The sequence below is a fragment of the Pocillopora verrucosa genome, chromosome 5, assembly GCF_036669915.1.
Source record: "Pocillopora verrucosa isolate sample1 chromosome 5, ASM3666991v2, whole genome shotgun sequence".
Taxonomy (NCBI): Eukaryota; Metazoa; Cnidaria; class Anthozoa; order Scleractinia; family Pocilloporidae; genus Pocillopora; species Pocillopora verrucosa.
The window spans coordinates 23,427,292-23,452,764 of NC_089316.1; the positions used below are offsets into that span (position 1 = coordinate 23,427,292).

At 41.5% G+C, this 25,473-nt stretch overlaps 1 protein-coding gene across 2 annotated transcripts; it reads left to right on the top strand.

Annotated features, from left to right (window-relative positions):
- Positions 1–1,929: 1,929 nt before the first annotated feature.
- Positions 1,930–24,748, top strand: LOC131780627 (uncharacterized). 2 transcript variants are annotated; one of them, XM_059097237.2, is made up of 20 exons: positions 1,930–11,340; positions 11,655–12,386; positions 13,694–14,320; positions 14,777–15,415; positions 15,861–16,259; positions 16,493–16,684; positions 16,874–18,109; positions 18,328–18,783; positions 18,983–19,807; positions 19,978–20,157; positions 20,262–20,387; positions 20,710–20,832; positions 21,020–21,142; positions 21,349–21,408; positions 21,509–21,787; positions 22,156–22,278; positions 22,667–22,789; positions 22,976–23,098; positions 23,592–23,755; positions 24,441–24,748. In XM_059097237.2, exons 1-20 carry the CDS (start codon positions 2,007–2,009, stop codon positions 24,474–24,476), a joined length of 15,900 nt encoding a protein of 5,299 aa, XP_058953220.2. In that variant the 5' UTR covers positions 1,930–2,006; the 3' UTR covers positions 24,477–24,748. The 2 variants fall into 2 exon arrangements, with proteins under 2 accessions (XP_058953220.2, XP_058953221.2); XM_059097238.2 differs by lacking the exon at positions 20,710–20,832.
- Positions 24,749–25,473: the final 725 nt, after the last annotated feature.

Sequence of the window (25,473 nt, forward strand, 5' to 3'; positions counted from 1 at the left end):
CCATACCGGGATCTACGGCTGGAGATCCTATTAAAGGTTTGTCAAGCCAGTCAGTTATAAAACAGTTTCCTCCCGCATCTATTACCCCATCTGCATCGAGACGTCCAGTCAGTGCCGTGAATACGAAGATGCCTACTCCATCGCCAACAACCACCCAACCTGCCATACTGACAGTTTCACGAGAGGTGTTGATGCCAAACACAAGATCAGTTAGCAAAAGGAACAAATTGTATTCTCTTGTAAAGGAAACTACTAGTGCAAAAGTGACACTTATTTCATCAACAGCGCCACAGCTGAGAGAATCAACGAGGTCTTTATTGGTGTCATTGTCTTTACAGCGAAGCTTAAACCTATCGTCAATGCCAACAACCTATCTGGCTGAAGAAGTAAGAACGTTGTTGGGTCTTGACCTCAGGGCATCAACTGGTGCAAAGGTTGTATCCACATCAAGTCATGTTTCAGTGTCGTTGTCTCGAGGGATTTCATCCTCTCTGAATTGGAATGCAAAATTTTCGTCGCTAACCACCATATCCGGAGAAAAGGTGACAAAGACATCTGGACTCACTAAAGAGAAGCAGACCAGTTCTCTACGATTTTCTGTACTGTCTTCCAGCATAGAACCGCATAGTCCCGCAACGAACAAGTATGTACCAGCTTCGGTGTCTTTACCGCCCTCTCAGTCAAAACCAATAAATTCATCCCAAGTGAATCATAGGAAGTCATTGCTTCGTATACGACCGAACTATACGTCATTTCCTCCTAATAAAACTCAAGAACTTCTGACGTCCTCTCAGATTTCCAATACAAATATGACGACTAAGAAAAACAAAATACCTAGAAACGGAAATTTGCAAGATTTTGACCAGCAAAATGCCTTTCGTTACAGTGGTTTGAGCAAGACTGTGAGTGAATTAAGTGCTAACGTTCCTAACATGCGACCCATACAGGGATTTAATCGCTCTGTTGTAACGCCTGTCTCCACAATTCCAAGAAATAGAAATAACTTTACAAACGGTATACTGCAACTCAGTGACATTAAAAACGCCACAAGCCACAACAGAGTACCATTCCGAGGCTTAACCCACCCATCGAGCGTGGCCAAAACCCCGCATTTGCTTACATTCATTTCGCTGCTCAGTATTAATTTTTCTATTTCGGGGACTCACAACACCTCGAGAAGAATCAAGAGCTCTTTACATGAGTTACGCTCGCCCACTACATCGACTTTAACAAAGAATAGTTTTTCGATGGTGAACCCATCACCAGTTGGTGAAGTGCCCGTGGCTCCTCTGCGTTTGCCACTCGTGCCCAATGAGGTAAAAGAGAATCATAGCTCTGCGGGAGAAAAACACAAACGTTTGGAAATTCCTTTTGCCGGTGGAGTACTGGATCAAATAGAAATACTTCATTCAGCCTCAACCTTGTCACAGCAGCATTCCACACCTGCGAGCCTATATTCTACGCCAATATCTGGACTCTATCTCGAACAAATAACTCGTGTCTATGAATTGTCCCATCGTCTTTCTGATAAAATTTCACACATTTCGTCGAACTTTTCTGAGAATTTGGCCTCTTCTGAAACGAAGCACGTGGCAAGAAAGAGCAAGACACTTGAGAATGAGCGAGAAAGAGAAAGTAAGGCAAACGTGGGGCGGAATATGCAACACTTAGCCTCAGCCAGCAACGATGGTGAAACTCTCCCAGCGTCTGCTTTGAAGTCTCCCGTTTCAGTTACGTATTCAAGCACCACAACATCAGTGAAACAAGGCAAGGCCAATGACAGACTTCTCTCGCAATTCGAAGCGACACAACTAACGTTGCATTCTACTCCCTTATCTCAAAAGGACCAAGTGGTTCGTTCTTCATCTTTATGGCTCGCAAAACAAACACCACCCATCAAGCTGATTCATTCGGCAACGGCTGCGCCACTGGAAAGGGAACATAATAAAATACGGACTCGTGTTCTAGCATACACCCCAACATCATATTTCCGCCAGTCGAACTCAATGGTAGACGGGAGTAGTACAATTCGAAAAGAAGATGGTGGGACAGTGAAAACCGCCGTCGTTCACGGCACAGTGACTCGATTTTCTTCGGAAACAAACAAATCAGGTGTTCCAACGACAATTGCGCATGATCAACAGAATGGCATGTTTGGCTACTTCGCTCAGCTTCTGAAGAGCATCAAAGACATTCTAACAAAGAAGGACCGCAGAGTGGGCGAAACGTCCATTGTCCCGTTAGCATCGAACGTGCAACAAGCTGGAAGGGGAACAGAAAATCCATCAAACTTTGGTTTTGCACATTCAAGACTACTCGTCTCTAAAACAACTCCTCAGCAATTCAGTTTTGCACCGGTGTCCTCAAGTAAAACAACAGAGATAGTGAGTGTGTTAATATCAAAATCCACAAAAGCCTTGGATATGTCGCTGGCATTGCAGCCATTGCATCAAATGGCCTTAAATGTCACTGGAATTGGAATAGCGGCTTTATGTAAACATTCAATACCGCGCGAGAATTCAACATTGCGAGGCGGAGCGCAGTCGGGTCTCTTTAAAGAGGTGGGAAAGGTCAACAGTGATACCGAGTGCATCAGTCAGTGTTGTATTTCAAACTCATGTGACGCCGCCTTCTTGTTGTTGAATCGCTGTTTTTTGGTCACGTGCAAAAGCAAGAGTCTCTGCGAGAGTGTCCCAGCTAAGAATATTGTTTTTAGACCCCGAGTAATCTACATGGAGAACAAAATGGCTCTAAACAGACGAGGGAGAGTTCAAGAAGGATCAAAATCCTTATTTTCAGGCAGTCAATCAGGAAGCGTAGCGTTGAAGAAAAGACATCATTCATCTTTTAATCCATCGCAGCTCAAAAATGAAAGAGAAGATCCCTGCAAAGCGTCAATAATTCGACAAAATGTAACTCTCAGAGGTGGAATCAGAAGTGGGTATTTTAGAGACCAAGGAATTGTCAAAAGTATGCAAAAATGTGTCGAACTTTGCTGTGTTTCAGACAACTGCACTGTTGCGTTTCTGCTTTTAAATCGCTGCTTTTCCGTTACATGTTACAGTGAGTCCCTGTGTAGCACTATACCGGCCCGAAATTTGATATTTCAACCGCAAGTGGCCTATATAGCACGAAATGACGTTTTAATACTTACACCAAGCAATACTCTTAAATCAACTGGCATTTCGAAGACGCAAACTATCTCAAGAACTTTACCTGCCTTAGATGAGGTATTAGCAGCAAATAGCTCAATGCGTCCGAGTGACAACTGTCATCATGGTAACACTGAGAAAAGCGTAACCTTCCGAGGTGGACTAAGCGCGGGTTCTTTCTTAGACACTGGTGTAGTTAGTGACATCGAGGAATGTGTAAACAACTGTTGCCATGCAACTAAATGCGACGTGGCCTTCATGATAATGAAAAGATGCTTCTTAGTGACGTGCTATAGTGCTCGCTTGTGTCAGAGTGTCCCTGCCCGCAATATGGACTATCTTACTGAAATGGTACATGTTTTCCGAGATGAAACCGCTGTGGTACGAGATCTTCTCGCAAGGATTGTACAGCCTTCATCACTAAGTGTTAAAATGAAAAGACTCTCCTCGACACTGAGTATTACCAATTACAAAAAACATCTTCAGAATACTAGAACCTCACTGTTTATTAATGATGTCACGGATAGCGTGACAGCTATCAAGAAAGACAAACATTTGCCAGCAGGGAGCCATTTAAGTGGCACCTACATGGGGTCAAGTTTATCTTCTACGCCACCCGCTTTACCTGCTCAAGGGGCGTTCATCGAATCAGTGATTGCACCGTGGAACGTCAACAAACATGAGAATGTTGGGTTAATTCAAACATTAAGTATGTCAACACGTCTAAATCGAACTCGTCATACCTTCGATCAAACAATTACGCCATCTTCACAGACTGTTCTTTCACTTTCATTGACCTCGGGATGGCGTGAAAGAGTTGGAAAAGTAAGTGGCCAAGGAAAACAATTGGAAACTGGATTGTCTTTGGAAGATGAAATATGTCAAAGCACATATGTTTACTACAATGCAACCATGCGTGGCGGAATTAATGCTGGCGTTTTCAAAGACCAAGGAGCCGTGCAGAACATGCGGAAATGTATTGAACAATGTTGCCGATGGCAGTTCTGTAGCGTGGCATTTATGCTTTTAACTCGCTGTTACATAATAGCTTGCTACAATGAACACTTATGCGATCCCGTTCCAGCAAGGAATGTCACGTTTACGCCTCGGGTCGCTTTTATCTCTCGTGTCCGAAGAGATCACGGTTTGGAAAACATCTCAGCGCCACTGTTCAAAAAGTCTTCGAAATTCGACCTGAGAACTTCACCGTCAGAGACAAACTCGACGGCCATTAAAGCACATTTACACACAGGAATTATATCTCCGTCCACAGAAACTTCCAAGATAATGACTTTTTCTCACTCTCCTGAGGTCAAACCTTCTCCGTCTCGCTCGATGATTTCCAAAGTGTTTACACTTGACTCAAGATCACGTCATAATTGCACTCAGAGCGAAGAAAAGCATAATGTAACGCTCCGAGGAGGACTCGGTGCGGGGCATTTTAAAGACATGGGAAAAGTCCCGGGCATGCAAAAATGTATTAATTTCTGCTGCATGCAAGAACATTGCGACGTTGCGCTAATGCTTTTGGAAAACTGTTTCACTGTAATCTGTCACAACAAACGCCTCTGTGAGAGCGTACCTGCTAAGACGGGGCGGTACAAGTCAAGAATGGTTTTCGTTGGGAATGCTAGCTCTGTTTCTTCGATCCATTTATCAAATAAACCAACCAAGACAATCTCCCTTCTTGATGCAGCTTTGCAAGCTATGGGAGAATATCATGTGAATGGGACTTCTCCCGCTGGAACAAAAATCACCTTTTCAGATAGGACCAGTGCCTTAAATTCGAAACAACTCGCTAAAATGCCAGTATCCTCTCAGTCGCTTAAAGTTGCTGGGCTGAAAAGCAGCGAGAAAAATTATACAAATCAAACCAAAGACAGGAAAGAACATCTGCTTCCAAGTCTTCCAGAAGAGTTGAAACGATCTGCGACGATGACTAATTCAAGTCAGTCGCACCACAATCAACTTGACCTGATGAAAAAATCTGAAACATCGGGTCACAACATCACTTCGCCAACTTCTTCAACAGTAAGGTTGAACGCAAGTGTTTTGGCTCCCGGCGAGTCAAGTAAATCAGCCATAGAGGAGGGGTTAAAGTCTGGGAATAAATCTGGGCTAAGATTGGCTTTTAGTGACTCCTCGCGACACTTAACCACTCAACCTTCCCCTTGTCTCAATAGTCCGATCTCTTACAATGTTACGCTACGCAACGGTATCCGATCGGGCTATTTCAGAGACCAGGGGAGGGTTGAGAACATGAGCGAGTGTGTACAAAAGTGCTGCAGCTCTGAGGACTGCGATGTGGCTTTCTTGCTCAAGCAACGATGCTATCTAGTCAAGTGCTACACCAAGCAGGGATGCGAGACAGTTCCAGCCAGACACAGTAAATTCAGACCACGTGTTTCGCACGTCCGAAGGGCAAATGATTCCCAACTGATTTCTTTTATGGACGAACAGGAAACAGACAACAGGCACGATTTTAATGGGAAAACACCTTCCGTCCAGCCTCGTAGCAGTACTCAGTTAGAACATATTACATCGTCATCGACCCTCCCCGCACTAGTTAAATCCGTCGATCATAGGCGTAAACAGAAAGAGAAACCAAGAACGTCCTCAGTTAAGATAAAGGCGTCTACACGTCACGGGAAAAGAAAAAATCTCAAAGTAAAAGCAAGAAGTAGAGTTGTAGCTAGAAGCTCAGGAAAGCGCAAGAACACAGTTCACGTGACCAAAACACCAAACACTGATAAAATTAACAGAAGAAAGTCCAAAAAGAGAAAACAGAGAAAGAAGCAGAACGATAGTAAGAGAGAAGCAGCCAAAGCCAAACAACAGCATTTTAAGAATAAGCTTGAGAAGAAAAAGGATCGGAAACTCTCCAACCGTGATCTGGATCAGTTATTCCAGCTCATGAGACCCGCTGAGGCGGTGAGTCACTCTTCAAGCAAGTCAGAGTCTGTTGCGTCAATCATTCCTTCCAAAGACTTAAAGAACAGAATGAATCCTGTGGAATTGATAAAGGAAGATGAAAGGAATGACTTACAGTACGAAAATGCAACAATTACAAATTCCGTTCCAGACAAGCGAATTTCACATGAGGAAACTCGTCATAGGGCCAGTCCTACAGGCGAGGAAAACGAGAAGTCAAATAAGACAACAGCAGTTACACACCCACGAGAGCGTCCTCCTTCTCTTGAAGGCCAAAGGAATTATACTTCAACAAAAGGTGCAAATTCAATGGTAATCAAGGCTTATAATAAAGCTAAAGTTGAAAATAGCGTTTCTGGTAAAGTGAAAGTTTCATTTGAAAAGAAAGGAAATGGACATAACAAAAAGCTCGACGTAACACTGATCGCTAAACCAGCAATGAAGGCCACGCGCCACAAACCAACAGCCAAGGAAAAAGTGACCTACACCGCTAGCAAAGATTTACTTAAACACGCGAGAAGACCAACCGTTGGTAGGCACTCAAGCCCAACCGCAACTACAGCACGTGTCAGTCTCACACAAAAGCCTACAGTTAAGCCACCTAAAGTCTTGTCGCATAACAGGAGGAAATTCCGTGCGACAAAATCCACTGTCCCTGCCGTACCCACTCAAGCTCCTGATGTCGAAGTGTCAAGTTGTGTAACTGGTGAAGTGGAATACAACCGAACTTTACGAGGCGGACTTTCTTCGGGTTTGTTCCACGAGGTGGGCAAAGTGAACGACATCCATAGTTGCTCGGAGCACTGCTGTGCCAGTCTTATCTGTGATCTAGCATTTATGGTACTTAACCACTGCTTCTTGGTAACTTGTTCAAGTTCTAATCCCCATATGTGTGATAGCACACCAGCCTTGGCGACGACTTTTCATCCGATGATTTCTCGCGTTTCACGAGGTGAAAGTGGACAACTGACTGATCATGGGACGGAAGCTGCATCAACTGGCAAGATAAAGCCTGCCCAGGCTATGAAAACTAATGTTTCACCCACTTTGTCTAAAAATGTTACAATAACGAAAGAACCGGTAGCTGTCCAATACATGATCAATCAAACAAGCTCTAAAGATCCACTAAATTTGTCTACCAAGCCGATTAACACGACTCTAACAGTAACGACAATAGGGGAGGTCGATCAAGTTTCCATGGTGAATCCGCCAACTCCTCCAGGCTGCATTTCTTCTATAACGGCACACAATGTTACTCTAAGAGGTGGTCTCCATGCAGGAAAATTCACAGACGCTGGTAGAGTCAATGGGTCTTACGTTTGTACTGAACTTTGCTGTAAGTCAGATGAATGTGACGTGGCATTTTTTGCGTTTCATCGATGTTTTTTGGTAAAATGTTTCGATGAGTATCTTTGCACTTCTACGCCTTCGCTTCTGCCGAACTTCAAACCAACAGTTGTACACGTATACCATCATCATTTTAAACCAACGCCCAAACCAGCGACAACTTTACCACCTATCAACGACGTGCTTAAAGAAATCGAATATGAGACGCAAACAAAATCGAAGAAGAATAGGAATAAGACATGCGCTCATTCTGAAGTTTATGAAGAAGTTACTCTCAGAATGGGCTACAAAGCTGGCAATTTTACTCCACATGGCAAGGTCAACTCTACAAGTCAGTGCGTGGATTACTGTTGTAGCCAACCGCATTGTGACTTAACGTTCATGTTTCTCAACAACTGCTTCACAGTGTCTTGTATCAGTGGCTACGCCTGCGAGATCGTTCCTGCAAGGCAGTCCAGATTTAAACCGAAGGTTGTATATTTTGTCAAGAATAATTCCACAAGAGTGATCAAACCATCAGAGTTTAACTCTTCTCTTACTGATCCTGGATCGTTTGTGGGAAAACAACCGGTGAATGCCGTGCACTATAAGGAGGTGCGGTTGAATAAGAAAAACAGTAATTCTTACCAAAAAGACGTCAGCCAAGGAAACAATAACACCGAAACAGTGGATGAGATATTTGTGGAAGTCCCAGAAAACGTGGTCACTTCTCGCAATAAAATTAATAATGCTGAAAAGGCGAAAGTACAAGCTAAGTTCAGCACTAGCAAAAACACTACTCTCATATTAAGCCGTCTGAGCACTACAAAACATCTTAAGAACGAGCATAAACTCGGAATGAAAAGTCATAACCGAAGCCAAGCAGTTAAAAAGATTGATATTGTCCTAAATAAGTTAACCAACGTCACAGAAGAGAACAAACGTCTTGAGGGAGAAATTCACAATCTTATCGCTAAACAGTTCGAGCAGGTTAATGAAAAGAAAATAGCGACTGGTGCTTCGGGTAGAAGTAAAGAGGCAGCAAAGAAACTAAACAAACAAACAAGGAAAGGGAGAGGAAGAAAGGTTTGGCATCAGACCAGGAGACGTGTAGATAAAGAAGGGGCTAGTGAGTATGGATCCGGAATAGACTCCAACGCGCAGAAAAGAGTGGTACTTGTGGACACGGACAGACCCCCTGTCTATCCGCCTACAGACGAGCATCGCATTGAAGAGCATAGTATCCATTCATTCCAGTCCATAAAGCCTCAAAAGAAACCTCGACAGAAAAGGCCAAAGGCTCCAACCACTCAGAAACAGCGGAACATTTCGAAATCCATGCAAAACCACTGGGATCCAACAAATGAACACGATATTGAAGAGCATGTCATTTATAATCATACGAAGAAAGAGAGACACACAAGCAAACCGAACAAGAAAACCCACGGTGAAGTCCAAGAAGGCTCTGAGATTCTGTACGGACAGCCTGAAAACGACAAAGACGATAACAGTGAAAAAGAACCACAAGAGGGCATTTGGAACAATTTTAACAATGACCGCAAGGATCCCGGGGAACATCATCATGATCAAACGGTATCTAGTGGTGGATCGCACTTTGTCGTTAAGAATGAAAATGCGAGAGAGAAAACGAACAAAGGTGATTTCTATTCTGAACATTATGATGACTCAAAAACCTCAGAAAACCGCGAGTGGTTTGGTGCTTGGGGTAGTAACAGAGATAACCTAGAGAAGATTCAAACGCCCAAGAACCTGCCTCGTGGAAATAAAAGAAAGCAAAGTGAATTTCACCAGCCAAAGTCATCGAGAAGGCATGAATGGATGAATGTGGGCAGTGGAGAAAACGATGTCAAGAACCACCAGCAAGAAGATATCTCAACTGAACTTGTTCGTTTACCTCAACAACACGCGTACAAGGAAAGTTCAGTAAATGATTTCCATATTCATAGGGACGATAACCCAAAAGACTCTGAAAGATTTTCCTGGAGGAGTTCGAGGAACAGAGACAATGATAATATGGAAAACTTTATAAATCAAGTCACTCCGACTCAAAAGTCGCATTTCCATTTTAGAAACCAAAGGAAGAAAAATCGTGATAAAAATGAAGAATTCCACGCTGAAAAACAGGAAGAAGAGAGTGCGTCTGAAAATCATAGGTGGATAAGTTCGAGCGACGCTAACAGTGGCTTAGAGGAAAACTTCCCAGTGCAAGTGGTTCCTTCTCATCAGAGGGAGTTCCAGTTCGATGAACAAAGAGGAAACAAGAATGATAATGGGGAGAAATTCCATTTTCAGCACAGCAATGTTAATTCAAAGCACTCCGGAAGAAATGTTTGGCTAGGCAGTACTCGAAATAAAAACACAGATCATGTAGGAGGCTTTCACGATCAATTAGCACCGACTCAAAGAGTACGTTTTGATTACACAAACAAGAAAGCGAATGGCAACATAGACGAGGACGAAATATATGTTAATAATGAGGACGAGTCAGGTAATACTGAAACACGAGTGTGGAGTGGTTCGAAACGAGAAGAAGATCGCATGGGAAGCTTTAACAAGCAAGTAGGTCCAACGCATAAGTCACGATTCCATCTTCAAAACAAGAGAAAGAACAAGGAAACAAGTCAGGATAAAATGCAGATTGATGTTCAAACTTATCCAGAGGATTTGGATGAGCCTGTGTGGAGTAGTGGGAGGGATAGGAGCAAAGATGACGTGGAAAGCTTCCGCGTGCAAATAGCGCCCACTCAAAGATCTGGTTTTCAGTGGAATGATCACAGAAAGAGCAAAGATAAGAGCGGGGATAAAATTCACCTACAACACCAAACTGGTGGTGAGCCTGTTCCCGATTATGGCAACGTTTGGGACCGGGAAAAGTCGATGCAAGGTAGTTTGCGAAAGGAGCACAAGTTTGGCTTCACCGTAACTAAATACGTTGAGCCGACTTCGTCAGAATTTGCTAGATTAGACAAGAACTTTGAAAAATATCACCCAGAGCATAGCATTGAAAGGCCTGCCTTTGTGAAAAACGACTTTTCTCAAGCACAGAAGAATTTGATGGCAGTTAATGGTGAAGGCAGCGCAAAGCAGCATGTGACAAGAGCGAACTATAGTCATGGGAAAACTGACTTTGACGCGGTATACAAAAAAATAAATAACATCTATAAACGCCTAGAGAATCTTCTTGAAGAACATTCTAAAAAGGAAAGTAATGCAACGTTAGCCTCTTTCAACGAACAGAAAGGAGGAGGGTATGAAGTAGAAAATAACCATGTTAGAAGACTCGAAGAAGATATTCCAACGCCACCGGTATCAGCTTCAAGGCCAACAACTCGAGCCTCGAGGATTGCAACGCGTACTAAGAAAGTCAGAGTTGTGAAGCAATATGTAACAGATGATTTGGCGGGCTCAGGTACGTCACCAAGGAGTCACGGTGAGAGCCTGATGGACTATATTAAAACAATCTATAGCCGAGTGCAGTGGTTGTATAAGAGGAGGGATAGGCGCACATCTGTTAAACTAAAGACCAAAATAACCAGCCGCAAAAGAAAGAAGTCACATCACCTTCATAGCCCGAGAGGGAGAACCCAAAATAGGAAAACTAATAGAAGAAAAAATCAGTCTGAAAAAAGGAAAGTACATCATCGTGGGAACATCCATGAAGAAGCCCTCCTGAAGGAGATGAGGCAAATTTATGGAAATATGAAGAAACTATACAGTGACCAGAGGAAAGAACAGAGAAAAGCAAAAAGGATTAAAGAAAGAGCCGAAAAGCATCAACACCAGCGCTCCTATATTCCTCGGCAGCGAGGGACGAGTGCAGTTCGGAATAGCCTGGTAACAAGTAAGGATTCCAATCCGCTGACTAGCCGTGCGACAGGTCCGCAATCCCAGCCACACGTTCATGAAACCGGTGGGTACCTGTTATGTATTGTCTGATCTGCAATTTGAGAAATTTCGTCTTAAGAAACGTGGATATCAAAAGCAGGTTGTGAAAACTGTCCGAAAGAATCAATTTACGAAGCTTGGAAGGCTTAGCTGCACTCAGAAAGTCTTAAATAACCTGAATTCGTTAGATAACGATACATCAAAAAAGCCGGTTTGTTACTTTTCCTAAACTTCCGCCCCAATCGATGTGTCTTTTGCTTCATTTCATTTAGGACAGGACGCAACAAAGGAAATTGTAAATAATTTTTTATTCTTTATTTCTTCAATCTTTTACCTCAGCTTATGGGCCTAAAACTACAGGTGAAGTCCCAGTCCGGTCTCAGAATGAAAACCCCTGGTATCGTAAGAAACTCAGACCAACAGAACCTCGAAAAACGCAACACGATAACTTGAGAAGACATGGCGGTATTTTGGCGAACAAGATCTCTTCGAGACATCCCACCGTGAACCAGTCTTTCATTGACAAGATAGTTGCAGAAATCGAAGCAAAGCATCCGATTCTCACAAAGGAAAAAAGTAGCAAAGATGATAGCTTACAACGACTAATTGACAATGTGGCGGATAGTGTCGTCAAACAGGTCACAGAGGAGTTTACCGAGCCGCAGGCCAAGCCAAGTAGACGTGTCAACGTACCTAAACCATGGTCGCAGACAGAAATATCGGTTCCCACCGGTACTATGGCAGACATGCCTCTTCTTAATGACTTTCAGAGTAAAAAGCCCTACGCGAAATCTTCTTTGGTAAAAGATATTACCCCAGACCTCCCCCCTGAAATAATCAGCAGTGACGAGGTCAGTGAACAATTGTTGCCTGACTCCTCCCCGGAGGAAGTCAAACCCTCGTCAAAGTCACCGCCTCAGAGATCACGCTTCGCACATCAAAGGCCGCAACCTGAGGAACCAGGAATGCAAGAGATGCGTGAAATGTTTAAGTTCAGACATCGATACGATAAACAGAAGCCCAAGTCGCAAAGCGGGAAGAAAAAGGTTACAATCCCTGCCACAAGTGAAGGTATAATATTTATTCTGTTAAATTAATTTTTTTCGTCCGTTACTTCTTAAGCTGTTCTTGTAGGTTACTCATTGGTTTTAAAAAAAGAAGACAATTGTTTTAAGGCTCATTTTTATTTGTTATCCCAACATTTTGTCGCTATAATCCGTCTGTCCGACGTTAATCTTTGTTCACATTATTAAGTCAGAGGGTTCAATCTATTAATTCCTCTATTTCTATCAAGGAAATATTGATTAAAATTAATTTCAATACATTCATCAAACCTTTCAAGCTACAGTTTTTGTAAAATGTTACGTTCATGATAATCAAGGGGACTTCTACACTCCAATTTTGTAATCTCGTCTATTTTATCGTCTATCCCTTTTTCTTTTTTGTTTTTTATAGAACTTTAGAAACCCTTTATAGATTTTACGTATAGTTTATTTACGTATAGTTTATTTACGTATAGTTTATTTACGTATGGTTTATTTACGTATACGAAACAGACAGATTTTCTCATAAAAGCCGTGCTGCGTTCAACACTCGAACAAAAATGATTTAATTAAATGATGAATTAGTTTGTTCACCTCTAATCTGTCATACCTTGACAAAGCCGGTTTGACCGAATAGCATAACATTGTAAGAGATCTTTATGAGCTCTTGCATTGTTGTGCTGTTCGGGAAAGCTTAATCAACAGTGTGCAACGACTAGGAAAAGTTACATCGTAACCTCTGACCCACCCATTTTATTATTTTAGCCACTAGTTTTTGAAAGGTTTGCTTTCAAGTCAACGCAATCGTATTGTATTGTATATGGTTGTCGATGTTTTCTGGTTTTTTAGCTTCCCTTTTTTTTATCATCACGATAGGAGAAACGGTTGTAAGCTAACGAAAAAAAGACACCATTGTTTTCTGTATTTAACTCTATTACGCCTAGGGGTGACTTAAAAGGAATTTCTCTGTATTTATCGACTCATTTTCAACCGGAGGGTTAAGGAGGTGAAAAAAAAACAAAATATAATTTAAGGGATATTGTTTGATTTTGCCTCAAATTCTCAGAAATAAATTTTTTAGGAAATAAACGAAACGGTTGTTCACTTAAACCAGAAGGCAGGGATGCCGAAAAGCAAGTGAAAGCGGCTGTAACGGGGGCTTAATTCTTTGGGTTTGTTAATTGCTCCCTTCCTTGCTTCAAGTGTATTTTCAACACCAACAAGCCATATTTAAATTAGCTTTTGCTGCGTATTTCCCACAGACGAGTTCAAAATCAGTAGTGTTACCTGCATAATTAAACAAAATGCATTTTTTTGTTATTTTTTGTTATTCAGGTAACGCAGCCTACTTAGTGCTTCATATAGGCTTTGAGGAAATCGAAAATCGCACAGCCCTTGACAGCTCAGAGCATAAGAACAATGCCATTCTTAGTCCAGAGGTGCGCCTCTCCGTGACCGAGTCCAAATGTGGCTCTGCCCTGAGCATGCGCGGTGGACGCTTAGTTTTCACCCATTTCAACAGTCGTCCACGTGAGGCGATAACAATCACTTTGTGGCTTAAACTAGACTCAGTCTCGGGAACAGCCACTTTGTTCAGGACGACGGGGTCGGGAGCTAAGTACAACCTACAGTACCGCGAAGGCAATATTCATTGGTCTCACGTAGATGACTTAGGGCACATAATATTTAGCATGGCAACAAGGCAGACGGTAGACTCGCTAGATTGGGTACATCTCAGTGTTACTTATGACGCACACATCAACATGAGCAAGATTATTTTGAACGGAGCCGTTCTGGACGAAAAAGAAGGCCATGGATTGCTATCGCAAAATTGGGACGGCGACGTCGGGATCGGAATTCCCGAAGGGATAAGAGGACTTATCGACGAATTTTATATGTACAATCATGCGCTTGCCGTGTCCGATTTAAGTGATCTGTCGGAGGAATGCAATCCTGGAGCAGGTATTAAACATACTTATTGTGCAACTTTGTTTTCTGTTTTCTTACTAAATGCCCAAAGAAAAACCAAGCATTATGTTCCTGGCAAGCTCGTTGAACATGATGCGTCAAAAATCCTAAACAGTGATTAAGGTAATTAGACCTTTCGAGTCCACAGTTCCAGTTCTCGTGGTAACATGATTGTTTTTTGCTGCCAATGACAACAGACCTAAGATTGCTTTATACTCCACTCTACTACATGTACCGTTTGCTCAGGAAATCATCAATCGTAATCTTGAATGAAGGCTTTTAGGGATTTTTATCTTATGGTATGATAAAGCGATGGGAAAAATATTATGAGTACGAAACTATATGCAAAACAATAAAAATGAATCAATCTTTATATACGACTTTGCATACCTGTTGAAGGTTATTAGGTTGTTAAAGTTTGGCTAATTGCACTGTGTGACCTTCGTTCAGGTGGGGCTATTCCTCTTAAGGAAGGAAGCTACGATGGTCTCATACCTGACGACATGATTCAAGATGCAATATTACAGCTGCATCCAAACGCTTCAACGACAAAAAAGCCGAAAGCTGCCATAACAACTCATACCACTGCCAGCACATCGCCTACAACAAGACCAACAACGCGGCCCACTTCGCCTACCACAAGGCCGCCCACAACAACATCAACAACAACCGCGCCTACAACTAAACCCGCAGCAAATGCCAGGACGACACCATATAAGCCAACTCTTCAGGTGCCGTCTAGCGCTTCCCTTTCTAAAAAGACTGGCTCGGGTACTATTCCGTCCACAATCACCTTACATGACGAGCCTAACTGCCAGCAAGGGATGTTTTATGATAGCAGCGAGTTACGAGGTGGCATGGATGCGGGCTTATTCATAGACCTGGGGCGAGTGAAAGGCTCAACAAGTTGTTTGAAATTCTGTTGTGAAATTGAGTCATGTGACCTGGTTTTCATGACGCGCGACAGCTGTTATGCCGTGGACTGTTACAATAACAAATTGTGCGAGCCTGTGCCAGCGGACTCTTACAGGAGTGACATGCCCAGCGTCCACTATGTCACCAGGAGTGGGAAGTCAGTTCTAGATGAAAGTGAGTACATTATCGTGGAATTCATAAATTTTCCTCGTTTACAAATATGCCTCTGAGAAGCGTAGGCTTAATAAAAGAGCAGGAAGGACTGTTGCGTTTCATGAGAAGATATTTATGTCGTTGATAAATTTTCAAGATAATGTAACCACATTACAGTTTGTGGTATCATTACATCAAATGAAGTAAGAAATTAGACCAATAATTGCCTTAATGCACGATAGTGTTAACTAACCATTTGGATCGTACTCTTTCGCAATTAGTGATAAGTTTTGATGCAATGATTTTAGTAGTAAACTGTTTTGCTTCTTGGCGTTTTTCTTGTTTATTTGTATTATTTAGCGAACATCAGTTGAGTACTTCCTTAGTGGGAGAAGTGTTGGTTTCTGGTTGTTTACATCTTCTCTTTTAACGAAACGTTTGCCTTTACTTCTTGATTACTTCACAGAGTTAAGAAAGTTAGAGCACCGACCAACAACTCCCCCAACTATCCAACCGCCAACCTTTCCACCGACACCCTACAGAACAACAGCAAATGATATGTTCCTTCCATACAAAGAAATCTCCACGCGTCCAACATTTGCTCCGTCAAACACAAAACGTTTCTGTGCCCAAGGAATGTTCTTCTACAACGTGAAACTTCGAGACGGCTGGAACGCCGGAATGCTGCTTCAAGTTTCTAGGGTACGGAGCATGGAGAAGTGCATCCAGGTTTGTTGTGACGAGCCTGCTTGCGACTTTGTGATGCTGAAACAAGGGAGGTGTTACAGTGTACGGTGTAAGGGTGGTGATACTTGTACGGTAGAGGACGGAGGAGAATATCAAATTTCGTTTGTGAGCAGACAAGGTGAGAAATGAGCCAGTTCCTAACAGCTTTAGTGATTCACTGTATTTTGTGATCTTTTTTACCTGCTCATAGATTTCTCGTATTTTTAGTGGTACATGGGCCCAAGTGGTATATTAGAAATCGTTTGATTTGTAGGGATTTTTTTCTCGGTCTTCGCAAATACAATTAAATCAAACACGTAAATTTTGTACCACGTAAACCTGATAGCATTGTTGTACTAATTCATAAAACAGATATGGTCGAAGACGAAACACAATCCACACCGACCCCTACCCCACTACCTCTCAGTCCTTTAGGAGGAAAAATGGACGAGCTGCCAGGTAGTCATCTACGTTATCTGTCGCTGTACCTTGGTTTTGATCACGTGATTGGTTCTGTGGCGGTGGACGGATCTGGCCTAAACAATGACGCAAGATTAACGAGAGGTAATTTAACATGGAGAAAATTTTAAAGTAATTGCCAGATCTTCGGGAGAAACAGACGATTTTTACCTCTCAATATTTTTTTATTCGTTTATGATGTAAATTAGGATAGCTGTCGATAACGTTATTGATTGAATGGGTTTTTTAATATTTATTTATTTTTATTTTTTTGTTTTTTGTTTTATGCTGCAGGCACCGAAGTTTCAAGACCTGGTGAGCGAGGAGCCGCAATCGAATTGAACGGTGGCGATGTACTTCTCGATGGTGAACACTTTCGGGAGAAACCACGCGAAGCCGTCACCATTGCCTTATGGTTAAAACTGTGGAGAACCGGTGGAGTTCATTCCATTTTTGACACAATCGGTGGACATTCTATTCACAGCAAAGGACAGTACCACTTTGAGGTGTACGATGGGCGATTGAGGTGGTTCCATCGTAATGAATACGCTAAGGAAGTCTTCAATGTCAGGACTTCGCCAGTTCTGCAGCCAAATCTGTGGTACCACGTAGTAGGCACTTACGATTCGCGCACGCACATGGCCAAAGTCTTTATCAATGGTGACTTGGTAGGAGAGGGTCGTGGCAGTGGTATGCTCTCCCTAGATTGGGAAGCTAAAGCAGGGTTTGGTTCACATTCTGGGCGAAGGATTTTACTCGGCTACCTTGATGAGATTTATGTGTTTAGGCGGGCGGTTCTGGAGAAGGAAATTGATAGATACTTGGAGAATTCTAACAGCGACTCTCTCTTTCATTCGGAATCCAACTCTGCTCTCACGGAGACTTTCACTGAAAGTCCTTCTGATGATAGCTTTTCAGATGTTAATACAGACTCTGTTTGGTTTTCAAAACCAACAAGCCACTTAAGTAATCTTCCCATCCAGAGTACTTCTAACAACAACATGAAGTTCATGGACCAAGCAAAAAACAATAGTGCTTCAACACTTGGTACAACAACAGTTGTTGTCAGCGCCGCGAGAGAAAAATCGGGATCGGAAGAAACATTGAAGATGCCAACAGTGACGTCACCGCAAACGACAGACACAACTACAGAAATAACCACATTATCAACGACGCCGCCAACCACGTTGAAATCAACAACGATGCTCAAAATGACTGCGTCACCTGATACAATAGGCGGCACTCCACCAGAAATACTCAAAACGTCGTGCAGATTGGGAGATGTTTATAGAAATAGAGATCTTGTCGGTGGATTAGGTGCAGGAAATTTCACCGACAAAGGAAAGGTTGATACCATTGAGGAGTGTATGAAAATTTGCTGTGGAATACGAGATTGCTCTGTAGCTTACGTGGTGGAAAACAACTGCTTTGCCATAACTTGTACGGAAAAGGAGCAATGTAAAACGTTTATCAAGAGCCTGTCGGAAAATAGTCCTGTCATTGGATTTGTGAATCGAAGCGGGCCAAAAGGTGAGTTACCACGAGCCATTTGTCGTGTCCGTAGAAGTAAATAAATTTTTTCGATGAATATCTTTTTTTTCTTTTGATCAGTTTACAAAGAGCAAAGCATCCAAGTGCTCGCCAGGCCGCTATTATTAAGTCTGTTTTTACCGTAATATGAAAGTTGGGTATAAACTATGGCCATCGGCAATTTTTCCTTACTTTATACCTTGAATGTCTTCCTCCAGAATCAATTTCTCGTCCTTCTACGAAGAAGGAAAATAAGAATCTAGCTTTTCCAGCTGACGATACACCAGTAGAACCAAATGCAAAGTCATTGGACGCCCCACAAGGTGATAAAGAACCTGCCTTCAACTTGATTGGCATGCTTTCAACTAAGAAGCCCACTCTAAATACGACACCTGAGCCCCCACTATCGAGCTGTAACTATGGCAGACTTTACCACCACGTGACTTTAGTGGGCGGGCTCCGTGCTGGGGTTTTTACACGGCTAGCTGAGAATACGGACATGGACGAATGCGCTCGGAAATGCTGCGCCCGGAGGTCATGTGATGCTGCGATCCTCATGAGGTCCACGTGCTTTGGACTGCAGTGTTCCAGTTCAGAACTCTGTAGTACCAGGCCGTCACGTCTAAAGAACTTTTCTCTTCACATAATGTATATATATAGAGGAGAAACCAACGGTAAGTCTCGCTCGGATGTGTTGTAATTAAGCTTTTCACTTGGAGTGAGATGCACTCTGAGGCGAAAATAATATATTTTATCGGATTGCGCAAGGAGTAAGAAAGATAACAAAAGTGTCTAACTTTTAAAATGGTTGACTTATCCGTAAATGTCAAAGAGCCACTTGCAACAAATGAATTTGTTTCTTTTCTTCTCTAGCTCGGACTACGCCAACACAAACTTTCAAGACAACAGAACCATCTTTAGAAGACCTTCTCGGAGATGTGAAACCCACGCAGTCTGCTACAACTATGTCACCGCTGAACAACATGCTCGGCTTTCCTCGCATGGAAAACAATCATGAGACTTATTCCAAGCCTTTATCCGAGTGCTCTCAGGGACTGATGATCAACGATGTAATCTTAAATGGTGGCATGGGTGCTGGCGAAGTTTCTCAGTTTCCCCGCGTGAGTGATATACAGCTTTGTATCGAGAAATGTTGTTTGACTACAAAATGCCATTTGGCTTATGTCATACAAGCGGTATGCTACACCGTAAATTGCTTCAGCCGTGATCTCTGTCGAACGAGACCTATCGAGGACACGGCGGTCCACTCAGTGATCGCTTACATCAAAAGGAATGGCCAAGCAATGTTTAGCAGCGCCAACGAAGCGAGCGTGATGCAGCTTGGGAACGCGAGCGTTGCTTCACCTATAGGTAAACCAAGTCCTACCGCCGGTGCAGTTGGAGCTTCTCAGAACAACATGATCTGCCAGAAAGACAGAACATTTTACAACGTACAACTCAAGGGAGGTCGGAGCGCGGGTCAATTCACCGAGAGAGGCCAGGTAATGGATATCAGTCAGTGCATAGGGATCTGCTGCGAGGAAAGATCATGTGACTTGGCCTACATGGAGGATCAGCGATGTTACACGGTGAAATGCAACAGTCAAGACACGTGCAAGCTTATCGAGGCCAGTCCTCTCGCGGTAAAGACTGTCTTGGGCTACGTCAATAGGCTGAAAGACAATAATGTTTTGCAAGGTAAGATATACAATTCAAATCCTCAAAAATGTGTTGATAGTTTTTCTTTATCATAATTTTCATGTTCAATCAGAGCGAGATGTAAAAATAGTCAAAAGACTTGTAATGCGTACTTCAAGAGAGCAGGCGACAGGAAACATTATAGCCTACTATTTAATTTCTTTCGACAGTCACTCCAAGGCCGACTGAGCCGGCCACGGCAAGGTTACAAAGTACGGTTGTTAAGAATGTTGATGAAAATGGTAGTCACCACAAAGAAGACGACAAACAGGATGCCTCGAAACCGTATCATGTCCTGAAACAGAAATTACATAAACACAATCAACATCATCGTCATCATCATCATCAAGGTAGGACAACAACGATCTCACAACTACTCTTTTTTTTTAAAGAAAAAAAATAGGAAAACTAAGCTTAACAGTTCATTTATTGCTATTTGTTGTTCTTTTTGTAGGTGAGCAGAAGTGTCCCGCCAAAAGATACGGCTGCCAGCATCATTGTATTCATCTCCCGGATGGAGGTCATCGTTGCATCTGTCGCCATGGTTACAGTTTGGCGCAAAACGGAAGACATTGCGAAGGTAAAAGTTACAAAACATGTCATTATCAGCAAATCATATGTCCTAAGTACATCTTGTGATCGTTGAAAATTAAAAAAAAAAAAAAAATTTAGAATTCACGAGAATGTCGAAAATAGAATCCTGTTCCAGCCAATTTGGAGTCAAGCGAGCATTAATACGATACTCGACTGCCTAACTGTTTTGGAACTCTTATTAAAGCCTAACATGCCATCAATAGTTATTTAATATGAACTGCCCCTAGTGAAATGAAGTAACAATGATAATCCATCTAACGAATGCAATTCGTTGAGGAGTAACGCCATATGTTTCACATTTTTCACAGACGTAGACGAATGTACCGATAACACGCATGGCTGTGAGCATGAATGCATAAATTATGAGGGCAGTTACCTGTGTGAGTGCCACAGTGGATTTATGCTGAACAGAGACTCGAAACATTGTGACGGTAAATAACTATGACTAACATGTAACGTGCCTCAAAGATTCAGAAATGACATCAAGATCGTAGAGATCGTTCAGTGTGAACTCTTCTCTGGTCTCAAAGCAAATTTCCAAAAGTTTGCATGACATAAACCGCTCAACTTGCTGGTTTTTGCTTCATTTTATTAACGCCTTTTTATTTCCCATTCCAGACCTTGATGAATGTACCATGGGTGTCCACAGCTGTGAGCAATCATGCCACAACACTCCTGGAAGCTACAGCTGCTCCTGCGAAGAAGGGTTTCAACTCCGTGCAGACAAACGACACTGTATAGGTATGTCTATTGAGCGTTGCGGTTCTCACGCTCATTTCTCAGTTCTCGGTTCTCGGTCCTCGTTTCTCATTTTTACTTCCCACTTCTCAGTTTTCACTTCTCACTTCTTATTTCTCATTTTCCTTTTTTTTAAAATTCTTATTCATTATTTCACTATTTCTCATCTAATCATTGGCGCTAATTTTGCACGTATTTTTTTTTTCCAGAAATCACAGAAACGGGATCCAAGAAAGATCAAGATTATGCAGCTTTCTCCGGACTAGAAAGTAAATGATAAATTTTCCTTTAATCAAGTTTTATATCCAGATCCCTCTTTTTTATGGCCAATATTAAAAATTATTTTGTTTCTACTTTTTAACCCCTTAGTCCCAACAGCAATAACACAATCACCTAAGGATCTCAGAATAACCCAGTTTGAATCCGGGATCTTTCACTGCAAGGCGCGTGGCCACCCAGCGCCACATATCGCTTGGGCGTCAGGGTTTAATGGTGACCAACCCATCCCTGCTGAAGATAGGTTCAAAATTCTACCCACCGGCTCCTTGGTGATTAGTCAAGTCAATTTCACTGATCAAGGGATGTACCGATGTGTGGCTTCCAACCCCGCTGGGAGTGCTACGGCAGCAGCTAGTCTTACTGTGAAAGGTAAGAGTAAATATCGTATATTTTTCCCCGAAGCTGCCGGATATGATAATCCGGTTGTATCGTGCTCAGCCCTTTTCACTTGTTCGGTTGTTTACTTTATTGTTTTTGTTTTTCTCTTTTTGGTGAATTGTACTGTTACTTTGCATTGTGCGCTTTGGCCGGGCCTGGTGATGAAGGCTCTACGCATTTAATTTATAGATGGCCGGGCCCTTCAGGCTTTTTTTTCGTCCTTTTGAAGTCATGATGAAGATTTTTGGTACAAAAAAAATAACTCTCCTTTAGCAGGAGAAACAAGTTTTTTAAACTAAATAGGACATTGTATAGTACTGTCAGTTCAGCATTTGTAATTTTCCATGTCTTTCTTTAAGACTTTGACGAATGCAAAGCCCGCAGTCATGACTGTCAGCAATCTTGTGTTAATACTCAAGGCAGCTTTAGATGCGAATGTCATTCCGGATTTATGTTGCAAAGGGACAGAAAAAGCTGTGAAGGTATTGTAACGTTATACCACAGACGTATAACAAAAAGAATATAAAAAATAAATAAACCCCAAAATATTCCGTATACATAGTGTGACTTTAAGATTAAGAGATCGATTTTTTAGCTTTTGCTCATTAGATATATAGCAAACTGAATATGGTATTAAGATAAATATAGACTCAGTTAATGAGATAGTTGATATTTCTTATGTCAATGAAGTCACAAAAATATATATTTCCCATTTCTCCACCCATCCTTTAATAGGCTGACATATTTTATCATTCTTACTCTCCTTCAAATAATCATTTTTCATTTTTATTTAAAATAGTTTAAGCGAGTATTCTACTTTGTTTAACGATCATTCATGCGTCTTTTTCCAATGTCTTCTTTTTCCTTCAGATGTTGACGAGTGCAATGTTGGAAGCCATTTTTGTGATGAAATTTGTCAGAATACCCAGGGTAGTTTCACCTGTCACTGCAGGTCAGGATACAGACTGATGGCGGACCTCAGAACTTGCTTTGGTATTACAACCGTTTCTGTAATAACTTGATATTTATTCTAGTTATTCTCTGTCTATAAAAAACAAGGTCAAGTTTGGTATAGACCCACTTGGCTCTTCCGGCCTTAGCTTAACTTGGTTTCCATGGCAGTTTCTATTTTTAGTGCTGTTCTAATTTTAAATGGATTTTTTTTCTTTTTTTCTGCAGATATTGATGAATGCACAGAGCCCGCTCATGGCTGTTCTCAGCTGTGTAACAACACTCTTGGTAGTTATAACTGTTTCTGTTTGAAAGGCTACTTGCTGGAAAAGGACAACAAAACATGTGTTGGTAGGTTTAGTTCCAAAACTAGAAGCCTTTTTTTTTAACCTTGGGCTCATTTGCGTGACTTTTGTGATTCCCTGATAAGATTTATGAGTTAATTGATACAAGGGCTTTTGAAGAGGGATCAAGTCAATACACAAACTAAACTCCCCAAATAAATTCTCCTCTATCTGCTTGTTTTCAGTCGAATACCAACCATGACAAATAAATTAGTCAATTTAATGGTTCCTTGTGGTTTATTGTAAACTTCAATGTGGTGATTTTGTATCAAATTGGATCAAACTGATGAAAATTGACAGTTTCTGCAAAAAAAATTGTAGGCCTTATAATGTCTAAGTTGTGGTCTACTTACATGAAACGATATCTCCTTAAATTTGTAAATTAACTTTCACTTAATTTTGTGTCGTAATCTACCAGAAGAATACTTAACATTCTCCTAAAAGAAAAGAAACCTAGTCTGTTCTTGTTGCTTACTTGAAATCATCATATTTTCTTTTAGATAAACATGTTCTGTTGGACACTTCCAAACCAACCACGCTCTCAGCTGGTATGGGCGCGTTCGTGGCAGTCGCAGGCGTTAGCGTGTTCATCGTGATTGGTACAGTGATGTGTATTATACGCTACAGAAGGCGAGCAAGGCTCAGAGGCCTTGAAACGGCGGAGGTGAGCGTAAACTTAATCTTTTCGCTGTTGAAGAAGTTTTTATTTGAGTGGTGGTGGTAGTCGACGATTACATTGGTGTTTCTTCGCTAGGTCTGTAATTAACCTAAACACATTACACCACACCCTTGACGTATAAGATTTAAAACTGAAAAAATCGCAACCTGGTTACTCACGCTTTCTCACACTCTCTCACTCTCTCTCATGCTCTCTCACGCTCTCTCACGCTTTCTCACGCTTTAGGCCACTAAGTTATACTTAGACTGGGTTCTCGTTTCTTTAAGAGACACGTGCACACTGTTTCTCCGAGTTTGCTTTTGAGAGCTCAGTCAAAAAGCCCTCTCTATTTCTTCAATTTTCCGGTCTTGTCACTCGAAAAGGACGTCAGATAAAATGTTCTGTTTAAAACCCTACAACCCCTCTAAGTATTCCTTTTTGTCGCCATCTCTTCATGTGCACTTATATCATTCAAAAGTATTTCCGAAAAAAAGTATTTGATGAATCACAGTGGCAAAATCTTGTATTTTTAAGGTCTTTTTCACGATTTACTCTGGTTGTTGTGGTTGTTGTTGTTGTTGTTGACTTCGTCATCGTTATTGTCGTTGTTGTTTCTTTGTTGCCAATTGGTTACTTATATAGTTCGTTCGTGTGTGATCACCTTACTGAATTAATTTCTGCTTCTTTTTAGGGAGAAAAGAAGTCTTTGTTTTCTTGGTTGGAATAAAAGGGAACTTCTCATACATCAAAGAAAAAGAAAAAACGGAGTGAAATTCAAGAGTAGTGGATGTGTTTAATCCCAAAAGATGCTCTATTTTTTATAGAATCAGAACTTTTATATTTATTTTTATAGCGAGAGTCAAGTTTTTTTTTTTTAATAAACTGTATAAAAACAGAGATGAGCATTTGTTGCGGTACCAAATTAAATACTTGTTTTATTGTATATCATAAACTCATGAAGCTCTCAAATGTTGTAAAGAACACTATATTTGTCATATATTTTTGCTCCTGTATGAAGCTTTTTTGTATCATCGTGTAATTACATTTTTTATACACATTATCAATGCTTGCCTTTTTTGTTTTAATCTCTTTAGTTTAAAAAAAAAAGATCACTCTATTAACCTTGGCTCAAACTAGGAGCTGTGAAGTTGCTGGCATTACACCGTTCTAATTCGTTAATAATTTACCGCGCGTAAAATCCCACTCGGCGCTATGCACGTTTACTCCGATGGTTTGAACACGTGGATCCATCATCAACTAAAGAGAAGATTCTTCCAGCCCCGCTCCCCACCCTCCCTCCTACTAAATAGGCATCTCAAAAAAATTAATTTTAAAGTCGAAGGCAGTTTTTCATGTATTTCTCCCCACTCACGGGTTTGACATTGAATCTTTCATTGACTTATTTATTCTTTACCAGCAATTTTTTTTAAAGTTCCCTGATATTTTTTTGTTGAAAAGAAGCAAAATAGAGACCCAATAATGTAAAGCTTTTTCCGAATTTTGAATGTTGCCTTCGATCCATAAAACTCACGTTTCTGAATATTTCTCATTTTTATCCACTATAAATGTCCTTTTAAAGTGTACAACTCGATGGGGAAAGACGAATTTGCCCTCTTTGACCAATGAAACTTAACTGATTAGCAAACGGGATTACAAATCACCAAATACTATTGGGAACAAAGGATATGTTTTGGCTCAATTATGTATTAGATTAACATCGTTTG